A 24,301-nucleotide genomic window follows, 5' to 3' on the forward strand; every position below is an offset into this window, starting at 1 on the left:
GGCAGTTTATTTCTTTAATTCTTCTGAACAGAACCGTCACCGTGATCATAGGGCGGTGTGTGAGGGTCAGCTCGGGTGACCTAAGTATCTTCGCTTCCAGAACTTTGGCCACCCTTTTGGACCCACTAAAAACCCGGACTGGGATATCTACCAGAGGGCTTCAAACTAAGAGGGGAACTTAAAGTTCAAACCTGATTGAAAAATAATCTAAACGGATAGTGGGAACCTAAAGGTGACAAATATTTATAAAGTGGGTGCTTCAATGACAAAACATAGAGATAATTAATTGTTTATTATTATTATTATTATTAACATAGGGTTAATAACCGATGTAATAAAGAATAATCAAATAAGACGTATATAAGTATTTTCAGTAATCGCTTTATTGTAAATCAAGTGAATCATAATTATTAACAAAAATCTGTTTTATTTTTATTGTAGTGCTTTATGATATACAATGTTTTTTGTTTGATTGCCTGGTGAATATACAAACAAATCTGATGGTTTTCCAACACGAGAACAGGCAACATACAATTGACCATGTGAGAAACATGGGTTTTCTAGATTAATACCACAAACACCTAATGATTGCCCCTGTCACTTTTTATGGTCATAGCAAAAGCAAGCGCACTGGAAACTGTAGTCGTTTAAATTCAAATGGTACATCAGTCGGAATCATTGGGATGCGTGGTATCAAAACATCTTCTCTTTATACTTTCCTTTCAGTATAGTTGCTTCTATGACGTTGTTCAATAATTTTTTTATCGCTAACCGTGTGCCGTTGCAAAGATGCGATTGGTATATTTCTTAACATTATAACTACCGATCCAACCTTTAATTGAAGATTGTGAGGTGGCAATCCTGGTAAATCCAGCGAGTTTAAAAATTCAGGCGGATAGTTAACGACATCATCTTAATTAGTAGCCGAATCAACTGATTTATATGTTCTCAATTCGCCTGTAATTTGTTCTTGAATTTTGAAATTTAATTCTATGTTTTTAGCAGCCAATATAGCCCGTTCGCTCGACCTATCATGGTTTCTGTAATTTTGGGCAACATCTGGAAACACCTTTTGAATAACTTCATCTTTTGATCGAGTTAACTGACAAACACTTTGAGGAAAGTTAATGCAACCAGTCAAGGTGTCTATAGGAAATTTGCCATTACTAATGTCAATGAGTTGTTTAAAAAATATGTCTCCAAATTGGTCATTTTGCAACTCGACACGCATATTCTTGCTTAAGTGTAATACCTTGACATGTTTCCACAAATTGGAGGACTTTGAACATGCATTGAGTTCATCAGCTGGCGTTGATCGTGGAATCACTTAATATCCTGCTAATAAAATCATTGCACCACCAAATGGGTTATGATTGCTCCGTAGATTTTATAAGGTTCTATCTAAAGCCTCCAAAAAATTTTTATGTGCCATCGTGCATACATCCCAAACAATCAATTCACATTGTTGCAAAACCTTTGCCATTGCAGAGTTCTTCGAAATGTTGCAGGTTGGAGTTTCGTTACTTTGCATGTTTATTGACAATTTTAGTGCTGAATGGGCTGTTCGACCACCTTCAAGCAAAGTTGCTGCGATTCCCGACTAGCGAGTGCAAGTGCAATTTTATTTTGTGAGCGAATTGTTGCTAATATCAATGAAATCAAAAAAGTTTTTCCTGTACCACCAGGTGCATCTAAGAAGTAAATCCTTCCTGTTTTATCATTTGTTACTTTCATAAGTATATCAAATACATACTTCTGTTGTTCATTCAGTAGTGGAAGATTTGTTTGAATTAATTCTTTCAAAGTGTTTACCGGACCGAACAGACCGCTCTGAAAATATTTGTATGGGAAAAAGAAAAGGGCTGTTTTAGGGTTTTCCCGGAAATTATTCGAATTTTTCCCGCCGTAAAAACCATTCTTAAGCTTCGAGGAACATTTTAAAAAAAGAATTGTTAAGATTGGTCCATGCGTTGTTGAGTTATGCGCTTACCAACACATTTTGCGATTCATTTTTATATTATAGATTGGTTAAAGATAATTTTTATATTTTTTCTAATTTTCATTTCAGCATTTTTGAAGATGAATTCTGGTTTGGAAATCCAAACGTCAAAACAAAATGAAAAATGTAATTTTTATAACAATTAATAATTGAGGTTCTCGGTAGTAAACAATGGTAATGGACAAATTTTGATTTTTCCAGAAATATTATGTAAAAGATGGAAAGGGACATGACAACGCAGAAAATAGATGGCGCCAGATTAATTTCTTAAAATTTGATAAGAGACATTAATAAGCATGAAAATATTGTTATGTGTCCATGATGGCGGAAAACAAAGCAGGTTGTTCAAATCTAAATGGCTTTTTTGATGTTAATAGTGACAATTCTGAGAGCTACGATGATTACGACTCAGATAAAGATGCTGAATTTCAAATAATAAGTGAAGCTAGCTCGATTAACTTTCTACAAAGAAGGTAATTTATTTATGTTCTTAGAATAATTATACTTAACATGTTACGTTAAACTTTTTCAAATATTTTAGGTAAATAATGTTAAGTTTTAGTACATATTTTCATATTTTACTTAATAAACATTGTAAAAAAATATTTATTATTTCATATTTTGCCTACTGATTAACAACATAATCAGCTAATTTTAGTATGATTCGCAGTCTTATATTTTAATAAAAAATATAACAATATTTTTTTCAAAATTCAACACTTCAAAACTCAAATCTTCTTTATTGTCCCTAGCATTTTTACTGCTGGACCCCTCAATTGGCGTATATCCCATCTAAAAAATATCTGAATTTCATCAAAATTAATTATGTTTGTAATTTATACACACATTCCCCTTTTTACGGGTTTGGAAAAGTATGAAACCAATTATCTAATATGCCGAACTTTATATTTATATGTAATACAATAACAGTATTGGTGTAAATATATCATTATTAGCTTCAGCTTTTTATGTTGTCACCCTTTACTCGGATAATAAATGCCCCCTTGATACTAAGAATGCACTCGTCGAAGGTAGAGTGTGTCGTGTATGAAAGAAGGTAATTGCGTGTATTAGGGGGAGTTGCACAGTAAAGGTATTTGTCTGTGTGTTTGAGCATATGCAAATCTGTAACAGGGTGTCTATTGTTAAAGGTCATCTCACTTGGTTCTAAATCATTCCACCAAAACAAACTCCAAAAAAGCTAATAGAAGTAGAGACTTTTAGAATACAAGTAATTAATAATTAAAACTATAAAATATTCTTTAAATATCTTATCTAGTTTTTGCATGTATTAAGGCTGATTTAGTCATTAGATACCCTTCTTCTTTGTGAACAGTCATGTCACTTCCCAATATGTTATCCTATGCAATATGGTCGTTGCACTTCAAAATAGTTAAGTTGATATTTTTCCATGAGATGCTATTATATAGTAATTTGAAGTTATATTTCTATTGCGATATTTATGCATGCTTCATTGATTAACATAAAGCGTTCGAAATAGTAAAATACGACAAGCTGATGGAGATATTAACAAATATTGGAATAAACACCTGTTATCTAAGAATTATAAGCAATCTTTACTGGAATCAAACATCGTCTACAGAGGCAGGAGAATCCGATGATCTTAAAATCAAACGTGGGGTCCGACAGGGATGTATACTATCACCCCTGCTGTTCAACATATACTATAAAATATATTAAGAAGCAGTAGAGGATGTTGAAACCAGAATTAGAATTAACGGAGCATGTATCAATAACTCTCTAAAGCCATCAGACGGGATATTAGAAAATACAACAACGAGAAAATTATAAAAACTATAGAAGACAACAAAAGCATGAAAGCATTGAGGAGAAAAATGGAAAATGGCAAAAAAGAAATCTTCCAACTTAAAGACAAAAATGGAAATATTATCTCAGATAGACCAAGCATATTACATATAGTGGAAAGTTTCTATGAAACATTATATAAAAGTCAAGTTATTCCAGAGCTCATCGAACAACCAATACAAAAGGTACATAATGTAGGATCGGAGGATATACCAGATATATCACGAGAGGAAATTCAACATGCCCTCAAAAATATGAAAAATAATAGAGCTCCGGGGGAAGATGTTGTAGTCATTAAGACAATTAAACTAGGAGGTCCACTTTTGATATCCCGAATTCAAACACTTTTTAATCTATGTCTGCATAGTGAAATCATTCCAAGTAAACGGAAGAATTCGGTTACAATCCTCCTTCACAAAAAAGGGGATAAATCAGATCTCGAAAACTATAGGCCAATTAGTTTGCTTAACCACGTATACAAGCTCTTTACGAGCTTGTATAGTATATCGAATACTGACAAACAGATTAGAAGCAAAACTCGATTTCTATCAATCAGAAGAACAGGCAGGATTTCGAGCGGGACACGGAACAAACGACCATTTGCAATGCCTTAAAACTCTAGTTGAAAAGGCTATCGAATATAACAGACCCCTTGCTCTTATCTTTGTCGACTTCCACAAAGCATTTGACACGGTCGAAACAGTTGCTATCTTAAAAGCACTATCAGAATGCAGAATAGATCACAGGTATGCAAATATTATTCTAAATATATACGAAAATGCGACAACAACCGTTAACCTCCATGGAGTACGCATTTAAACGGCTAGATTGGGAATCAAAGGGTATTAGCATCGATGGAAAGATATTCAATCATCTCAGATATGCCGATGATATTGTTCTCATAACAGACAACTTAGGAGAAGCCAGAGTTATGCTACAACAACTACAGCAAGTAACCCATAAAGTCGGTTTAAAAATAAACTATGGAAAAACAAAATGATGACCAATCTCGTCCCCAATGAGCTAATAGAAATCGAAAAGTCGCCCATAGAACTTGTGGAAAAATATGTGTATTTGGCTCACGAAATAAGGTTAACGCGAGATAACCAAACATGCGAGCTACTCAGAAGAATAAGTCTGGGTTGGGCTGCATTCGGAAAAATGAGAGACGTATTTAAAACAAATATACCGATCCATTTAAAAAGAAAAGCTTTTAACCAGTGCGTTTTACCAGTCCTCACATACGGAGCAGAAACCTTAACTCTCACAAAAACATCAGCCGAAAAATTGAGAAGGACACAACGAAAGATGGAGAGATCAATGCTTGGAATAAGCTTAAGAAATAGAATAAGAAACGAGGAAGTTCGTAGACGAACCGGAGTGGAAGACATTATCGAACATATTACAAGGCAAAAATGGAGATGGGCAGGACATGTTGCAAGAATGAAAGACGACAGTTGGACAAAAAAATTGCTTGAGTGGAGACCACGGGCTGACAAGCGAAGCCGAGGAAGACCCCCAACGCGATGGACCGACGACCTCAAAAGAATCGTGACCAATTGAATAGCAGAGGCGCAGAACAGAAGCAGATGGAAAAGTCTAGAGGAGGCCTATGTTCAACAATGGACAACTCAGGGCTAATTGATGATGATGATGATGTATCAATAACGTCAGATACGCAGATGATACGGTGGTATTTGCTGACAGTCATGAAGCGCTCCAGGAGTTGATGAATAGAATCACAGAAGTGAGTCAAAGATATAAACTTTCACTGAACATTAAGAAAACAAAATGTATAATGATCTCTAAGAAGGAACAGCAAATTGAAAGAATCAGTGTGAATGGTCAACCCATAGAAAGAATAAAAACATACACTTACCTTGGTACGAGCTTCAATGAAAATTAAGACCATTTCTTAGAAATCAAATGTAGGGTAGAGAGAGCAAGATCTGCATTTCAAAAAATGGCTAAGCTATTCAAACGTCATGAGTTATAAGTACCCATAAAAATTAGGTTATTACGATGTTATATCTTTTCTATACTGTTATACGGAGTTGAGTCGCGGACTCTCACAGACGCTACCTGCAAGAAAGTTGAGGCTTTCGAAATAATGTTTTATCGTCGAACCCTTAAGATATCCTATATCGACCGCGTTACTAACCAGGAGTTTTATTACGAATGCAAAGAGAAAAACAGTTATTAATCACAATAAAAACTGCCAAACAGTGTAATATATGGATTGCTTCAATTTATTTTACAAGGAAAAGTGACAGAGAAGCAAGGACCAGGAACGCGAAGGATTTCCAAGCTAAAATCTTGTAGATTTTCGATTTTTGACTTATTATAATCTTCAGTCGATGTAAATTCCAGAAATTTAAATTTTAAGGTTTACCTTAATGTTTAACTTGTAAATAATCATATACCTAGTCTTTTTATATTTAAAGTGAATCCAAACTCTTCTTTCACTTTGTTAATAAATGTTCGCAGCTCTAGTAGACTATCCCCATTATATTAATACATTCGACCAAGCCATTAATATAACAGAGATTATCACGGGAAACAATTATCACTAATCACCATTGGAAAATGTCCTTACTAATTATATTAACTGTTGATTTTGTTTTGCTTTGTATCTATAATATTTTGAAGATGTTTCTTATGTATCTTTAGGTAACATCCGCTTGTTTCTTTTTCATTTTTGCTCTTGGCTTTTTAGATTATATAACCATTAGTTTATTACTCGGGGCATATTTGCCTACTGCTTTAAAATCTCAGAAATTCGAACTAATTACTTTCTAAAAGACCAAAATGGTTCCTGCAGACGGCGTAAAAGTTAAGTGAAAAAAAAGGTCAAGGTGATTATTATGAAGTAAAAATATCAAAATTTTAAATCCGTAAACTAATTTTTCGAAACCAAATTCAGATTTATGCATTAACTTGTGCCTTTTAAGAATTGCAAGGCAAAACAGACGTTAATAAAGATGTTATTAGAGACATAGGGAATCTACAATTGCATTCCACAACATATCTCCTCAACTAAGCAAAAATCTTTAGCGAATCTCTATATCCGCTTATATGTATTTCACCATAAAAGGGATTATCAGAGACGGCTATTCATAGACGCTCTGAACGTGAAAATAAATCATTCATATTATCAGATGTCGCTATTTGCGTCCATACGAAGCCATGTTAGAGTTGCTTCCCTAGACAGGAAAGATTGATTTTCACGTTTAGAGCGTCTGTGAATAGCCGTCTCTAATGATCCCTTTTAGGGTGAAATACGTATAAGCGGATATACAGACGCACTATACGTGAAATCAAATATTAACTGTCTTTTTCCTATCAAAATTTTAATTATCATAATTGATTGAAGCTTTGGGCAAATATATTCAAAATCCTTACAAGTATGGCATACTATGTACTTCAACATCATCCAAATAAGTAAGGTCCAATACTTCGAACATATAATGAGAGGACCTAAAAATCGATTACTTCGGTTAATCATTCAGGACAAAATCGAAGGAAAACACTGGGTCAGCAGAACAATGTACAGGTCGAATGATCGGAATTAATAGGGATAGGGATACTACAAATCGGAAGAAGGCAAAACGTCAACAGACACTGAACAGAATGGCGACGAATGACAATCTTAGAGCGAGACAGGATTCACAAAGAATTGTTGAGCCAAAGATGATGATGGTAATGAAATATATTAAGAGCAATGAATTGTTGAATTAATTATATCACCAAAAACTGCTTTATAGCCGAGATCTTATTGTACTGTAGGAGCCCTTCATACTCGTTCGTCATCAATACCGTCAGCCTTTCATTGGTCTCCTATCGACATAAATGGGTCTACCGGAAGTACCCATGTATTTCCTAAATTCTCATAGGAAAAGAATCGACCAGGAAAACTAACAAAGCAAATAAGAAACATGAAGAAGGCAGCCTCAGTTATTCGAAAGCAATGGAACTGTCATAAAAAGTCAATAAAACCGAGATGAAGCTCAACAAAGACCGAAAAAGGACCGGTGATCAAACATCATCTACAAAACATAAAATAAAAAGTAAGAAAGTACAAACTTAATTTACAAGTTTATATATATATATATATATATATATATATATATATATATATATATATATATATATATATATATATTGGGTTGGTATTGGTATTAGATTGATTTCTTAAACAAACCCACCAGTAATAATAGTAACGGTACTAAACAGAAACTAAATATCCTTGTCACAAACGGGTAAACGTAAACTCATCAACAATTAGCATAAATACCCTCGTATATAGTACAAACTTATCACCGCCATAAAACTAGGAATTTTAAAATAGACCTCGAGAGATTGGTAAACTCATCACTGGTCTACCTGCACCCCGTGGTAGATATAGATCATAAACCCCTTGCAAACCTCTAAGATTTGATAATTTGACAGAATAAATCTAAAATAGATGTATTAAATACAAATGCAATTCATTGGTTACAATACAAATAATATAATAAAAATGTACTGTTTCAAAGTTTATTTGAGACATAAAATATATACATAATAAGGACATGGCAATACCGCAAATACAAATTTGACGGATCATTTGTAGCTAACTTCATCGGCATTTTCTCTATACTTTTGCCATGTTGTCTAATGTAATGTTTATAAAATAAAGTGATTATTGAAAATGGCAAATAGCCGAAACGTATAAGCAATAATTAAGTGTTGTTATTATACCAGTTGTTTATAACAGACAAACAAACCCAGGAATTAAAAAGTTTCTATTAAAAATTCACGATCAGGAAATAAGTATGTTAGATAACGTAGAATTGTAATATCAAAAATATTATAAAGCCTTTCTGTCTATTATTTATTAAATATTTTTAGAAATATATTAATTTTGTTCTATACATTGTATAACCTTGTCTTTCTACTGACATGTATCCTTTTGACGGAATTGGTGGAATTTTTTAGGTACATGCAAATAGTAACTTTTAAATGACAATTCTTACTTTAACTATAGTCGCTACAGGCTTTTGTTGAATGATAAGTGGTTGTTGGTCCTTTGGTAAAGGAGGACATGGCGGCGGTACTTCCTTAGGCATGATTATTTTCATAGGAATGGTGTCCTCGAGCAGTCTTTCTTTCATCTCGTAGAGATAGGGACAACGCTGCATTTTTGTAAATCGAAACTACTGAAACCAAAATTCATTTTGGAATCTCAGTTATTCATTGACAAAAAATCGTTTTCATTAAATCTGAAAAAAACATTTAGGAAGGTTTAACAATAAGTAGTAAATGCCAATTAGAATCTTTTACTAAAAAAAATTGTTGGACAAAAAACCCGTCTTCATATTTATAATTTCGAAATGTGGTGTTATAGGCGCATCTTACGTATATCCTGGGTTGACAGAGTTACTAATGTGGATGTACTGCGTAGAATGGGGAAAGAATGTGAAATTCTTTGCGTAGAAACGGATGAGGAGGTGGTTTGGGGACTATGAGAGTAACAATCTCTGCCCATAAAAATGGAAAATGGGTAAATAAAGAGAAGTATGGATTCAAGGTTCTCCTAAATAGAAAAGAAGAATCAGATAACATGAAGTTCCTTAAGACCTGTAGAAAAATAGTACAAAAGATGCAAGAGCTGGGAAGAAACAAAGTTGAGATCCATACTCCAGTTACCCTGGGGATAACAAGAAGAATACTAGAATGGGCTTCAAGAGGAAAGAATGAGACGCTATATATATAAATAAACCCGTCCCCGAATCATTTAGATTCATATCTGGTAGATTTTTTGATCTCTTGCTATCCCAACGAAAGATTCTAAGCCTCTGAATGTTTTTTTGTCTGTCCCCTGTTTATCAACTTTTTCGTTCTCTTCATTACCAGTATGTCCAGGCACCCAGAATAAACTTACTTGGTTACCTTTTGTCGCTGCAGTTTCTGGTAATTATTTCCTCCAGGGACATATCTTTAGTATGAAAATCCTCTTGGAAGACAGTATAGTGATTACCTAGGGTTTTACTAAGGATTTGCCTTCGTTTCCTCCATATAGTCCAGCTCTAACTTCTTCATCGGTTTAGATTTAAGAGATTATAAATTAATTTTATATCAGAACCATAAATAAGCCGATATGTAGACTGGATCTAGGCAAAGTAGATCTAAAACGTATAAGGCATAGTATAGGTATACGAAATGAGAAACCAATTAAAAAGCCAGAAAATCTATTAGAAACAAAGCAGGAACTGTAAGACTAACTCTTGAGTTGTATGAAGATTTAACAATGATCATTATTGAAAGTAAACCACGACGCTAGCCCGAAGTTATGGAAGTTTCAAGAAGCATTTAATAGAAATTAGTATTATATTTCGATTTGGACTTTTCTGTTTACCCACTGTTTTCACGTGTTTTAAAATAAGGTTGTTTTATGCTAATAAATAAATTAACATTATACAATATACAAAATTTCCTATAAAATCACAAATAATCAAAAAAAAATTGGTAACTGTGTTTTTTGTCCAACAATTCAATTAAGATAATAAACTTAATATAAAAAACAAAACAATAGTTAATAATATGGTAGTGTTTAGCAATGATTGCTAACATGTAAAAGAATTTTTTAATTCAAAAGCAGCGCACACATTGTGTATGTATTGTAGATTTGTGTCAATTTGCAATCAACCAACATGCATATTAAGATGAATGGAACTGTTTCTGTAGGTACTGGTATAGAAGCAAGAAGAATGTAGCATGCCCAAATATCGTTGGTTACAATACAAGTATAAGTAGAAATACACCAAGTGACATATATTTTCAGCCAGCTATATATCGCAGAGTTAAAGCGTTTATTAGGAAATATTATAATAACCAATTACATCGTTGACAAAGTTTTTGGGGATTTTTGGAGTGATTTTATGTTCGCCTTTAATGCTTCATTTACAACAAGAATATTAACTATAAATCCATTATTTATTTCTTTAAAAAAATCAGCCCTACATACTGAAACTGAATCTCCTCACTCGTTTTACATCTGTACGAAAGTCATACCTATTCGATAATTTTGGATTTTTGATGTATTGAATAACATTTCTAAATTAGAAATTTTGTACATATATTTAGTAAAATTGTACTATAAACATTGATACTATGATATACGATAAAATCGTTCTAGCATATGTACCAAAGAAATTAATTATTTAAGGAAAATATGGAATACCATCCAACCGTTTTAGACAACCAAATCATATAATCATATAATCATCAATGCAAGACACTGCTCTAACTTATTATTATAGATGTTAGGTCTTTTAGAGGAGCAAACATAGATAGTGGTCACCATTTAGTTGAAGCGCAATTTAAAGAGAGAATATCCAATTTAAAAGAGGAGATCGGGAAAAGGAGAGAAAAGTGATCTATTTTTGGTATTCGTTAATAGTCCGGTAAAATAAGGATTCAACCTCGGAATGAAAGATAATAAGCTGAAAATTTGCATACATCTTTATTTTGATGGTATAAAACTTACCTCAAAAGTCTCATATAATTACGTGTCCGCGACTTAAGATATTTAAGGTCAAAGGTCACGAAAATGAGTTTTCTGCAAATATCTCGTTTCCCTTACACTTTATGACATTTAAGGTGGTAAAAAAAATTGTAGAATGGAAAATTCTCTTCAATTTTTGTCTCAAATACTTTTATGTACCTTCAACCCTTCGCTCTAAGATAGAGCGAAAAGAGTGGGGGACCGCTTACCTGTGTATACGGTAACGCGAAGTCAGCCAGTAGGATTCAATAAATAATAAGTTATATAGTTAATTATTCACTTAAAATACTATTATTATCATTAAATTTTTATTATTTATTATTTAATAAACTATATTTATAGATATTAATTATAAAATATATATATTTTTATATAATATTTATTTTATTTTTAACAAACATACAATATTAAATAAAATACTTTTCGTCCATATTACTACGAATATTATATCTCGAAATACAAATCGCTTGTACGGCGGTTGCTGTTTCTGCGAAGCTGTAGCAGATGCTTCTTTGTTATATATGACCTAACCGGTTTTTTTTAATATGACTTTCTACACGTATCACTACAAAACAAGCCAGAGATTATGCTGATGTTCTCATTGTAGAAACAGCTATTGCAGAGTCTGAACATGTAGGAAAAACTTCCGTCATTGTAGGAGAAGATATTGATTTGCTAGTTATCTTGATCTCAGTCTCAGTTATTCTAGTCTCAATAGAAATTCATATTTTGCTTTAGCAAAAGTTATTTGTTCGGTGATAAAAATCGTTTTTCTTTTTGACAGATCAGTTAAAAATATTTAAGTATTTGAATTCAATCATGCGTGACGATTATCAATTTTTTATATCGATAAACCGCATAAACTACTAAGGTTATTAGCGAGAACTTGCTGCAATGCAAAATTTTATAGCATATACTAGCCTCTTGATTGTATTTTAAAAAATACACTGTCTTAAGCCATATATTATTTAAACAATAGAGTATAATGACTGTGATTACAAGTAATGCCCTGGTGTATTTCTACAATTTAGGAGACGAGAGGGTGAAAACTTTTAATAAAATCAAAATTGCTATGAAAACGAAGTATGTTATCGAAAATAGATTTATATGAATTTGTGTAGTTATTTGATACGAAATAACTTTTAAAAATTTTCAAGTATGCAGCAATAAATAAACAGACTTAAATATTTATTTTTTTTACTTCAACACTTAACTTTTTTGAAAGCTAAGCTTTCTTTTGAAGTATCTATCTATATAAAAGACTAGGACGACAAGTCACACTGTTTGTTTGGTAGGGTAACTACGCCACCTAGGAAAGAAATCTGAACTACCAAGATCTAACAGTTCAATCATATTTTGTTCTGGAAACGATACGTGTAATTAATAATACTAATGTATTAATTACATATTAATATAATTAGTAATACGATCAATTTTTTCGCAAAATTGCCAAAAATATTGGTTGCTGTTATTTTAAGATAAGATTTGATAAACAAAATAATTTAAAGCTTTATGTTAATTAAAATTTAAACACCTAGCTCCATCTAGGAAAGAAATCTAAACTGCCAACTGACATGAATAAACTTATCTGACAGATAAAATGTAAAACATTGATTTGCCAAATAAAGTACCGAATAAGAAGTTATCAGGAACATAAATTGTGTTTATTGTAGTTTTTTATTATGTTGTAGCTAATGGCGAAATCAAAAATATAACCTAAATATTGTTGTTTATTCTGGGTGAGAGACATGGATTTGGTATTAGAAGATTTAATGAAATCAAAGAGTATGACCAGTATAATGTTTAATGTTTATAAACTTAGTGCGAGAATATAATATTTGAAGCAGAATCTAACATTTAATTTTTGTAATGACACAGACTTTTTTAATAGGTTTAGATTTAGGATACCGACAATGATCTATATTCTAAGAATATATGCAGTGTAAATATAATTATAATAAAAAAAGACTCAGCGTAAGCATACAAAATATCCAGAGTGTAGTCCGAAATTCTCAATTCTCGAATTCTCGAATTTAGAAGATCAATTGATGAAAGAGCTAATCTTATAATACTATTTATCTTACAGATAAGTAACCGTAACATAATTTGACGTGAAAAGACGGGTACATTTTATACTATAAATAAATATCTATCCTCCAGATCCTTAACTGTAGAGTGACGGGGCAAAGTGATCTAAGTGCCAAAAAATCAAAAAATCACTTTTTCCACTCAAAGTGTTCTATGTGCCATCGCCAATAGCCCCACTGTGATTTAAGTCCCTATTCTACTGTTATCTAATTTAAAAATTGACTGCATGATCAAGCTAGCGGTATGTCCTTCGGACATGTCCGGCCAAACTGTTCTAAGTGCCAAGCTTCTTTATTACTATTGTTCCATGTCAGTAGTTGCTTATAAACGTTCGGGAACGTGTCGTTTTAAGGTTAAAATTCCTATTTTGCATGAAATAATGAATGAACAAGCATTTTGTCGTGATGAAACAGTTAAAAACAAAAAACGTAAGAGAAAAATACAGAGTGAGGCACGAGTTAGTGGAAATTCGTACACTACCGATAAATTTAAAAAACTAGTTCCGGCAAGACGTAAACCTAAAAACGAGGTTAGTATTAATTTTTATTTTCGAGTATGTGTGCAATAATGACGTTAGCAACAAAAATCAATATTTGCAATGTAACCTTATATTTTGCTTTTTTTGTTTTCAGGTTGAATGCAAATGTAAGAACAGCTATTGTAAGGAACTGACTGGAATAGAGAAGATGCAACTCCATGAGTCCTACTATTCACTGGATTTAAATGCACAGGGTAGTTATCTTATGGGACTGATTCAGATACTTCCGGTGACACGACGTGGTCATGGTACTTACGATGATGATTCAGAGAGCCGACGCCAATGCACTATGAGTTACACTGTTCCTGATGGTAAGAGAGGTTTACAAAAAGTTTGTAAACAGACATTCATGAAGATTTTTGCTGTTACTCCCCAAAGGATTACAACCATTGTCAAGAAGAAAAAAGTGGGGATTACATGTACATGTACACAGACAAGCGAGGTGGTGCAAAAATGTTTAAATTCACTGTCCATGATCGTCGTTTAGTGAAACAACATATTAATAGCTTCCCTAGAGATGTCAGTCATTACAACCGACTTAAGTCGGACAAAGAGTATTTGAGCTCTGATCTGAATGTGCATAGGCTTTTCAGGGCATTTCAAGAAAAGAATCCTTGTACTCATATTTCACACAAGTTTTACCGAAGTGTTTTTTTGAAGGATTTCCCGAACCTATCCTTCCGTCGACCACGAGTGGATACTTGCAAAACATGCGATCAACTGAACATATCAACCAAAAGTTCTGACCCAGCAACCAAGAAAACAGGGACAACAAAACTTGAGTTACATCACCGCCAAGTAGAAGCTGTTTTCGCATCTATAAAAAGCGACTTTATACGAAGCACCTTGCCAGTAAGTGACACGTGCACCATAACAATGGATTTGCAGAAAGCTTTTTCGTTACCCAAACTAACTCACAGTAGTATGTACTATTCCCGCCAAATATCTGGTTACAACTTTGGTATTCACGTGGCTGATACAGATGATGGATTGATGTGTATTTGGCATGAGCGGCAATCAGGAAGAGGAGGCAACCAAATGGCATCTTGCCTTTTACAAACACTAAACTGTGGACTACTCAATACATACAAAAAAAATCTGTGCGTTTGGAGTGATAACTGTGCAGGTCAGTTGAAAAACAGAATGCTTTTGTTCTTGTACATTTTTCTTGTCTGCCATGAAGTTTTTGAAACGATTGACCATAAGTTTCTTGTATCAGGTCATTCGTTCTCAGCTTCAGATCGGGATTTTGCTTTAATCGAAAAAAGAGTAAGACAATGCAAGCTAATTAATATGCAGGATGTTATGAAGGCGATAGTCACAGCGAGACCTTCACGTCCTTACAAAATTCTGAACATGGGTGACGAGAAAACGTTTTTTGATTTTGATGCAGCCTCTTCTGCGTTTCTGAATACAGCCAAACTTGGAATTTCTACAGCTGTTTGGATTCGAGTTTCAAAGAACAACCCTGGGACCGTCATGTACAAGAAAAGTTACAGTGATTTAGCACCGTGGGAAAGTTGTATAGTCCTAAAACCTGGCATTACTGCCACTACCATCAAAAATGCTACATTGTCTTCTCTTCCAAATTCCTTACCTTTAAAAGAATCTAAAAAGAAAGACATTACTGCAATGTTGCAATTTCTCGATGATGACAATAAACAATATTTTTTAAACATTTTGCCAGTTTAAGCACTTTATCATTTTCATTTTTGTAATATGTGTTATATTTGAAGCATGTTTAATATTTAAAATGACTTAATTTAACAGTTTTTATTTTTAAATAAACGGTTTACGACAATAAATTTGATTCAAAAACGGTTTTTTGTGTTTTCCCAATAAAATGTTTTTTGGCACTTAGATCACTTTGCCCCGTCACTCTACAACTATCTGTCAGTTAGGACAATATTTATCTGAAGTTGAAAAGACCGGTCTTTTCATGCAAGAAGTTTTTTGTTTTAAAAATTAAATTTTTATTTCTTTTAAAAGTTTGTTGATTTTAGATACTAGCTGCGAATTTGGTCATCGGTAAAAAATATAATACAAAACTCAAGCTTTCCCAACAAATGAATTGCCAAACTAGAATAATGCTAGTTTTTATACGTAAATCGATTTCATAAGACGACTTGACACAAAAGTTCGACGATTCTCCAAAAGTGACTTATTTGTTATGAAAGTTATACAACAGACTAAAATAAGTATCATTTTCTTGTCGTCCTAGCCTTAAATAGGAGAAAGATAGAAAAAATTTAGTGAAGTGAGAGTAAATGGTTTAAATATAAAAGAAGAATTTTCTATTATGTCTTATTTGTAATTAAAAAGTGAAAATGAAATAATTAATATGCTCTAATTAATTATTTCTAGTTCATTCATTGTCTAACTAGTCGGCTTCAATGAAAACTAAACGCCAGTGTTATATCAAAGAAATATTTAGTAGTTAATATATTGTGTATCTAGTAGTAAAAACATTACATTTTCGAACGATGCAAATTGTTGGCCGAGGCACCAGCCGATGCCAACAAGCATCGAAATTCGGAAACGTGTTTTTACTACGAGATACACGTACTATTTAGACATCTATTATATTATAATTAAAGAAACATTAAACGCGTCAGTCATATTTATTTCTCCAAACAGTTTACTGGAAAGTAGTGTTTTTTAGCTTGAGGCAAGCAGATTCCAGGGCGAGCCGTAGACGGATACTCGTAGACTACAAGAAAACATTCGATATCATAAGCTCGCAGAAAATGTTAAAAGCATTGACAGAATGCCGAAAAGATCATCACTACACTAACATAATCAAATATATTTATTAAAATGTCGCGGCTAGCGTTAAGACTATCTGAACAAGAAACAAATAAATTCTTTATCCAGCGAATACGGAAAGGCGACACCGCCAAAGCTATTCTTGACGCTTTTAGAACATACTTATTAGAAGACAGATCTGAATGAGTATGAAATCAACATAAATGGAGAGAAGCTCAATTATTTAAGATTAGACTACCATGAACAAGTTGCAAATAATGACTAATCTGGTACTAAATCGTAAAATTGCTGTAGAGGGAACGGATATTGACTGCATCGTAAAAGTACTTAGGATATGAAACTCGGTTGAGCAGAGATATCAAGATATATGAGCTCCCACGTCGCATAATAGAATGTCATGGCTGCGCAACCTGAGAGAGTGGTACGGATGTACATCAAATGAACTTTTCAGAGCAGCCGTCTCAAAAGTCCGAATAGCTATGATTATTGCCGACTTCCGCCGCGGAGATGGCACTTGAAGAAGAAGAAGACGTCGCATAATATTAGCATGGGTAGCGGTTAAATCTAATCTACCCATATGCTTCAAAAGTAAAATCTTTGACCAATGTGGGTTGCCTGTACTCACTTGTGGAGCGGAAAAAATAACACTCACAAAAAGTAGTGAACAAGATTCGCGTAACTCAGAGGGCTATGGAGCGCCAGATGTTGGGTCTCTCGAAGAGACCGAATCTCAAACAAAGAAATACGTCGTAGAAGATCAAAAACAATAGACGCTGAACAAGTCGCTAGACTGTCAAAGAATCTATGAACAAACTACTGGTCATATTATGGATTTTGATAACATTAAAATTTTATGTACTGAAAGTAATAAATTCAAAAGGACTTTTTTGGAAATGGTTTGTACTAGCAAAAGTGATAATAATTTAAACAAAAGATCAGAAATTCAAAATCTAAGCAAAATTTATAATTATATTATTTCTTTATAATTTATATATGAAACTTGTAAAATATCACATTTTGATTTAATTCTCCATATATCTGTTACATTTTTTCAGACATCTATCAATGGTGAATAAATCTTCTTCTTTTTTGTTACTAAACAAAAAAGAATTTTTAAACAAAATTTTATTTTTGGCAATATAATTGTCAATAATAAAAAATTTTAAGTTGGCATTTATGACATTGATGCTTATTTGTAAATGGTCGCTATTTTAACTTATTTATAAATTCAATTGTTTTTGTGTTAAGAAAATGTTTTCAAAATTATATTAAAATTTCAGAGAAACATTTATTGGATAAAGGCATTTTTGTATTAATTCTTTTTGAGATGTATTAGCAGCAATTTTATTAACCAAACTAATTTTATTTGGTGAGTTAACAAAAAATTTTTTTCTTTCTAGTTCAACTGTGTAAGATATTTTGTCTTTTTTAGCAGCTCTTGATAATAATTGTAAACACAATTGAAAGCTCGAGATAATAAATAGTTAACCAATAGCCCCTTTTATTGACTCCAACCCATCCAAAACATTTATATATATATATATATATATATATATAATAAATAAATTTCAAACAGGCAGCGACCATAGGCTAATCAGAGCAAAAATTGTTCAAGATTCAAAACTAGAAAGAATAAAATTAATCACAAAACCAAGAGTAACCGGTATAAATATTAACAATCTAAAAGAAAACTCAGATCGCTACCAGAGGACAATTGACGAAAGATTGCATGACCAAATCAACAGCTATCAATTAATGGAAATCGTCCTAGATAGTGACAAAGAAATAGGAGGCCCGCAACCACAAAATGAACATAATAAACTGTCTGATAAAACTAAAATAATACTAAAACAAAGAAGAGAAATGAAAGTAAGTAGCAAAATACAAAGAATACAATACATAGAACTTTGTAAGACAATAAAGAACAGTATTAAGGAAGACATAAGGAAATACAATGAAAGACTGGTAGAAAATGCAATCGAAAACAGGAAAACAAAAAAAGCATTAATCATTGGGAAGAAGCAAATCGTTGCTCTAACAACGAAAACACCGGAATTGCAGACAGAAATGAAATAATACAACTTGTAACTAAATTCTACAGCGAACTATACAAAGCCCCTGACGCACTTGCAGAAGTCTAACAACGAAAACACCGGAATTGCAGACAGAAATGAAATAATACAACTTGTAACTAAATTCTACAGCGATCTATACAAAGCCCCTGACGCACTTGCAGAAGTAATCAGTAACCAAGAAGATGTACCAGAAGTCCTTCCGAAAGAAGTGGAATCGACAATTACAAAAATGAAAAGCGAAAAAGCAGCTAAAATGGATTGTATAATAGTGGAACTGTTTAAATACGCTGGCAATAAAACCTGGAAATTATTAGCAGGCATGTTTACGAACTGCCTTAGATCGAGATGCATACCATACCACTGGAATACAGCAAACATAATTATCATTCATAAGAAAGGAAGCAAAGAGGGTATCAAAAACTACAGACCCATAAGTCTACTACCAATCATATACAAGATATTCACAAAGATCATCAAGAACAGATTAACAAACGCATTAGATGAGGCACAGCCGAAAGAGCAAGCTGTGAATTCAGTACCATGGATCATATTCATACGCTTCGAGAACTAATGAGTAGAGTAAAGAATATGAAATACCGCTAGCATTAACCTTCATAGATTTCGAGAAGGCTTTCGATTCTATATATCCCAAGGCAGTAATAGAAGCTTTGATCAACCAAGGCATTGACAAACCGTACATAGAAACTTAAGCAAATATATACAGAGAAGCAAAAGCTAAGGTAAAAATGTATGAAAAACTCCATAATTTTTCACTACCAGAGGCGTCCGACAAGGAGACGCAATATCGCCAAAGCTCTTCACTGCAACTCTAGAAAATATATTCAGCAAAATGAACTGGCAGAACAAAGAAATATCCATTGATGGAGAATACCTCAGTCATCTAAGATTTGCAGACGGCATCGTTCTGATTGCTAATAATCCTGCAGAACTACATGAACTTATAAATGACCTAAATGCAGTTAGCAATGAAGTTGGCCTAAAACTGTACAAGATGTAATAATAAACAACACTATCAAGTGCAGTGTTGTTGACAGTAGACGAGTATGTATACCTGGGACAATTAATACATAAATCTGGCTCCTTACTTCCAGAAATAAACAGAAGAATGAAACTAGCTTCGGCATCTTTTGGTAGAAATGCAGTTATATTTGTATTTTTAACAAAGATGTACCAATGTGTGTAAAGTATATGAAAAGTCCATCTTACCAATGACTACCTACGGATTTAAGGCCATGGCTCTTACAACTAAAACTTTAGAACGGCTTAGTATAACTCAAAGAGCGGTGGAGGGAGCCATGGAGCTCGGGATCAGTTTGAGAGACAGGACTACCGACATTTATGACAGAACAAAAATTGTTGATGTCCTGGAACGTATAGTTAGGCTTAAGTGGCAATAAATAGGGCATGTTGCTCCAGATAACCCTGAAAACTGCACGCAAAAACCCGAAAAATATCAAACGGAAAACCAAAAGAGAACAAAATTGGAGTGCGAAGACCGCAGAAGAGGTGAAGCGATGATATCAAACATATCGTCTGCAGGCAATGGATGGGATTCGTCCAGTGGACAAACACGGTCTGAAGAAGACGAATTTTGTTTTTGATTTGGCTTTTGGTAATTTTTGTAAGAATAATCATACTTGAATGGTTTTTGTTTTTGGTCATGTCATTATTTAATCATGTCTTTTGATGAGAATAATTATCTCATTAAAAAATTAATGATTTGGTAATGATCTCAAGAAATCACTTTATTATTTTACTATTGATTTCTTTTTAATTGTTGGCTTACAATGAATAATCTTGATTAATAATTGTACTTTAAACTATTTATAATAAAAATAATCAATAACATCATTATCGTTTTCATATGAAGAAAATAAAAACAAAGGAATGGGGGATGATATATGATTTGCGCACCAATACTTACATTTATTCACTCCTTGTTTCAATAAAAAGAAATGTCACTTAAAATTCTCTAAAATGCACAAATCTATTTTCTTCAATCAGATACGACAGTCTTAAAAATTGCGTAAAACACCCTATGTAGGGCAAAATTCTATTTATATCGCCATTTTGCGCGAGGCCAATACCCTACATGGCAACAAGTTTGTTTGTTTTGGAAACAGAAGTGATATAATCCCCAAGCGATGAATAAAAATTGTCTGTTTATTTTAGACTTAAAACAGAGTCCTCAAATTTCGAAAAAATCAGAAAGAGTTTATTCGGGAGTTAATTGAAAAGCGCGAACTGCACCCTCGATAGAAACCAGAAACTGCAACCGTAAACACCACTGCACACACTACTGCAACTTCAAATAATCACACATCGATTTGTAGGTAGCAAAATGTTTGTTATTCTGAGCTTAAACAGAAATGCTACTATACTTTATACTGTTTGAAACAGTTAAAATCGAATGCAGAACTATTTTAAGCCGAACCGAGGAAGTGTTCAAATACAACAGGAAGTTAAAGTAGTGGTGCAGGAACGCGCCTTCAGAATACAAAGAAGTATAATTATAACATGTGGTAGTACTTACCAATTTTATTTTTTAATTTATGAACACATTATAATCACAATAAAGTTGGTACAAAAACTAACGCTGATCCGTGCGTATTTACATCTGGGGAGATCTGTAAATAGATCGGCCTACTCTGCATCGAAATATAAAATGAGTTTTCCTGATTTTCACTTCTTGCTACTGCGCGTGGTTAGAACATTTCGACCCTACAACAACCCTAAAAGGGCGTATGCCATTGGCACGTCAACGGGGGCGCTGAGAGGCTCACTATATAGGTTATTTTTTAAAAATATCTTTGTATTTCATTTTGTTAGAAATGTTGTTTTATTACTACGCGCAACAATTTAGTATTGAATTACCTCGGTACGAAAAATAATTAAATAACAGTCCCTAAAGTATAATTCATTATATTTTTTATTGCTATTTTTATTTGATCAATAAACCCGTTAATATATGAAGAGTCCAGGGGAAAAACCCGTCATTGATTCAAGGCTGATTTTGAGAAAAATAAATTTAAAAGTTGACCAACTGTAAAGAACCTTCAAAAACGATTTAAAAAATACAAAAATTTTGTTTTTGAACCATTAACTATGCAGATTCAAAATAAATTTCCCGGATAACCATTTTTAAGCTATTCAATGATATTTTATACCTTCTTTTACCCCTAAACCAAACAATGGAGAGAATGAAATATCTTGAAGAATGCAAAAACGTATTTAATTATCCGCAAACTACACAAAAACTTTCTTTGTACAATTATTTGTAAACTGCGTACTTATTCACTAGGTTTTAAACAAATTTACGCAACATTTACGAAAAAAAAGGTTTTTACAAACGAAAAATACGGTTCCAAAAAATATTGTGGAAGTCACTAAAGTTGATTATTGGCGGATTCACTGGCCATCTTCTGAGTTTTCAGCGTCAACGGGAGGGTCGTCGATGTAAATGTCGCCGTCGACGTCTTCTGACGCAAGTCAATCTGACTTCAAGCTTTGGTAAAAACGCTTCGCTTCAGGGTTATTCAAAAATTGTGCCAAGTGAAGCAGATCTTTGAGTTTGGCGGCTTTAATGAGGATTGTCCCATCGTATGATCTTTTCAGTTCCACGACTGGCTTTGGAGGTTTCTGTTTTCTTTTTTTCGAAGTATTCGACAAAGTTTTCATAGGTGGCAGTGGAACCAATAATGGAGAGCTTGTGTACGGGCCAGACTACGTGGCTTTGTGGTAAACCAAATTCTTGCTGGTGGCACTTATTTTGAGGACTCTTATTGATCTGGTGAGGAAAGGACACGTCTTTTTTAGGTAAATGGACGACAGACGTTCAGTCTAATTTTGAAAAATGTCTAGGTCCAGGCCACAATCTACCACTTGGAAAGGAGTCGGTTTCACTCGGGTGTGCCTGAATACATCTCTCCAGTATTCAGGAGTTTCAGTGTGTGACTTTTGTTTGATAATACTCATGTCACGGTCGCACTCCAAGTACGAGTGGTCTCGAATCGGGAAAATAACCTTGATATTTTCTAACTTCCCTTCTTTGGTTACCAAATTGTGCAAAAACCTTATTAACGTAAAATTTTTGTTTTTTTCTCCGCAAGAGTCGCAAAATATCGTAAGTTCCTTCACCGTTGAGGGCAAAATGTTGCATACGAAATGATGCAACATAGAGCAAACCTCGTCGGCTCCTTTTTTTGCTACAGACTTCGTCGTACGTGTAGAAAATCGCCTGTTGAGTAGACAGTACATGAATGTTAAAACTGATGAAGTTAAGTTGACGGCTGTAGTAGATGTCATTAGTAGTTATGTTTGGGTAAGGTAAATTTTTTTGGAAATCCATGGCAATTCCTTCAAAAGATGTCGACTTCATTGCCTTCTTTCGGCAAAGTCTCTTCAATTGATAGAAACGCTCACTTTTCTTTAGGTGTATTTCCCTATTTGTCACATGTGCTGCAAGTACCCTTGCGAGGATAGCCGAAGGAGATGTTGAATTCATTTTCAAAATATTCACGAAAGGATTCATACGATACTCCATTTTTCGGATACTGATCCGTGTACATTTTGTGCAGTTTGTAATGTTGAGTTCTTCAGGTAGGTATATTTTTTCCGTTTTCTTCAGAGAATAGTGTGATTTTCTCCCTCTCAGTAACTTCAAAAATGTGTACATTTTTTCCTTAGTGTCTTCTGTTAGGTTCTGGGATCTGTTTGAGTGCTTGCCGCGCTGATCTGTAGGTTATTTTCCCATTTGAACAAGAGATTTTCGAAGGTCTTGTCTTCTAAGATACCATGCATGCTCGTGAAAGATTTTAAGCACACTCTCACATCACGGGTAACACCATCATCTGTTAGCGAAAGAACTCTGTAGGCAAAGGAAGCTGTGTTGTACTTAGTTTGATTTTCATTGTTTCCTCTTTGCATCACCGGCAATACACTAATGAGACCGCCTAATTCTGTTTATTTACATCCCCCATCGCATTGAACCCGCGAATGATTATTTTGCGCTGATTCTCAGACTCCTTCAAAACAGCGAAGCATCTTACAACAACAATCCGGCCCGAGTTCATAGCTCACAGCTCTCAATACTTTCATTACATCTGCTACTCTACCTGTTTTCTTCTGCTTGTTGAGGGCTTCGTCTCATCACCACTATCACTCCACTTTCCATCATCGGTTAACAATACGGTACTGAGCGCGGAAGAAATAATACTAACGTCTAGCCCCCGGTATGCAACTTTAATAAAGATCCCGGCATGCGCTGCTTGTTTGCGATGTACATTTAAACTGCAATGACGGGGTTCTTCCCCGCGCGCTCTGTCGATGACGGGGTTTTTCCCCAGTACTGCTTATATTCAACCGAATTAACCCAAAAATGTCGATGATGGGGTTTTTCCCTTGTACTCTTCATATATCGGTGTTGGGCTATTTACATTATA

The 24,301-nt window shown here is 33.7% G+C and overlaps 1 protein-coding gene across 8 annotated transcripts in view; it reads right to left on the reverse strand.

The window, feature by feature from the left end:
• The window catches only part of OtopLa (proton channel otopetrin-like a), a 259,273-nt gene extending 235,281 nt beyond the window's left edge, over positions 1-23,992 (reverse strand). For 4 of the 8 annotated variants that reach the window (XM_072532857.1, XM_072532859.1, XM_072532851.1 and 1 more), the window contains exons 1-2: positions 20,785-21,254; positions 8,842-9,087 (exon numbers count right to left, since the gene is read on the reverse strand). In XM_072532857.1, the coding sequence (XP_072388958.1) occupies positions 8,842-9,006 (165 nt within the window). In that variant the 5' untranslated portion in view covers positions 9,007-9,087; positions 20,785-21,254. Of the gene's footprint in view, positions 1-8,841; positions 9,088-20,784; positions 21,255-21,393; positions 21,507-23,974 lie in introns of those variants that run through there. The other 4 variants (XM_072532854.1, XM_072532852.1, XM_072532855.1 and 1 more) reach the window with 4 other exon arrangements.
• Positions 23,993-24,301: the final 309 nt, after the last annotated feature.

Source organism: Diabrotica undecimpunctata, chromosome 5 (genome assembly GCF_040954645.1).
Source record: "Diabrotica undecimpunctata isolate CICGRU chromosome 5, icDiaUnde3, whole genome shotgun sequence".
Classification (NCBI taxonomy): Eukaryota; Metazoa; Arthropoda; class Insecta; order Coleoptera; family Chrysomelidae; genus Diabrotica; species Diabrotica undecimpunctata.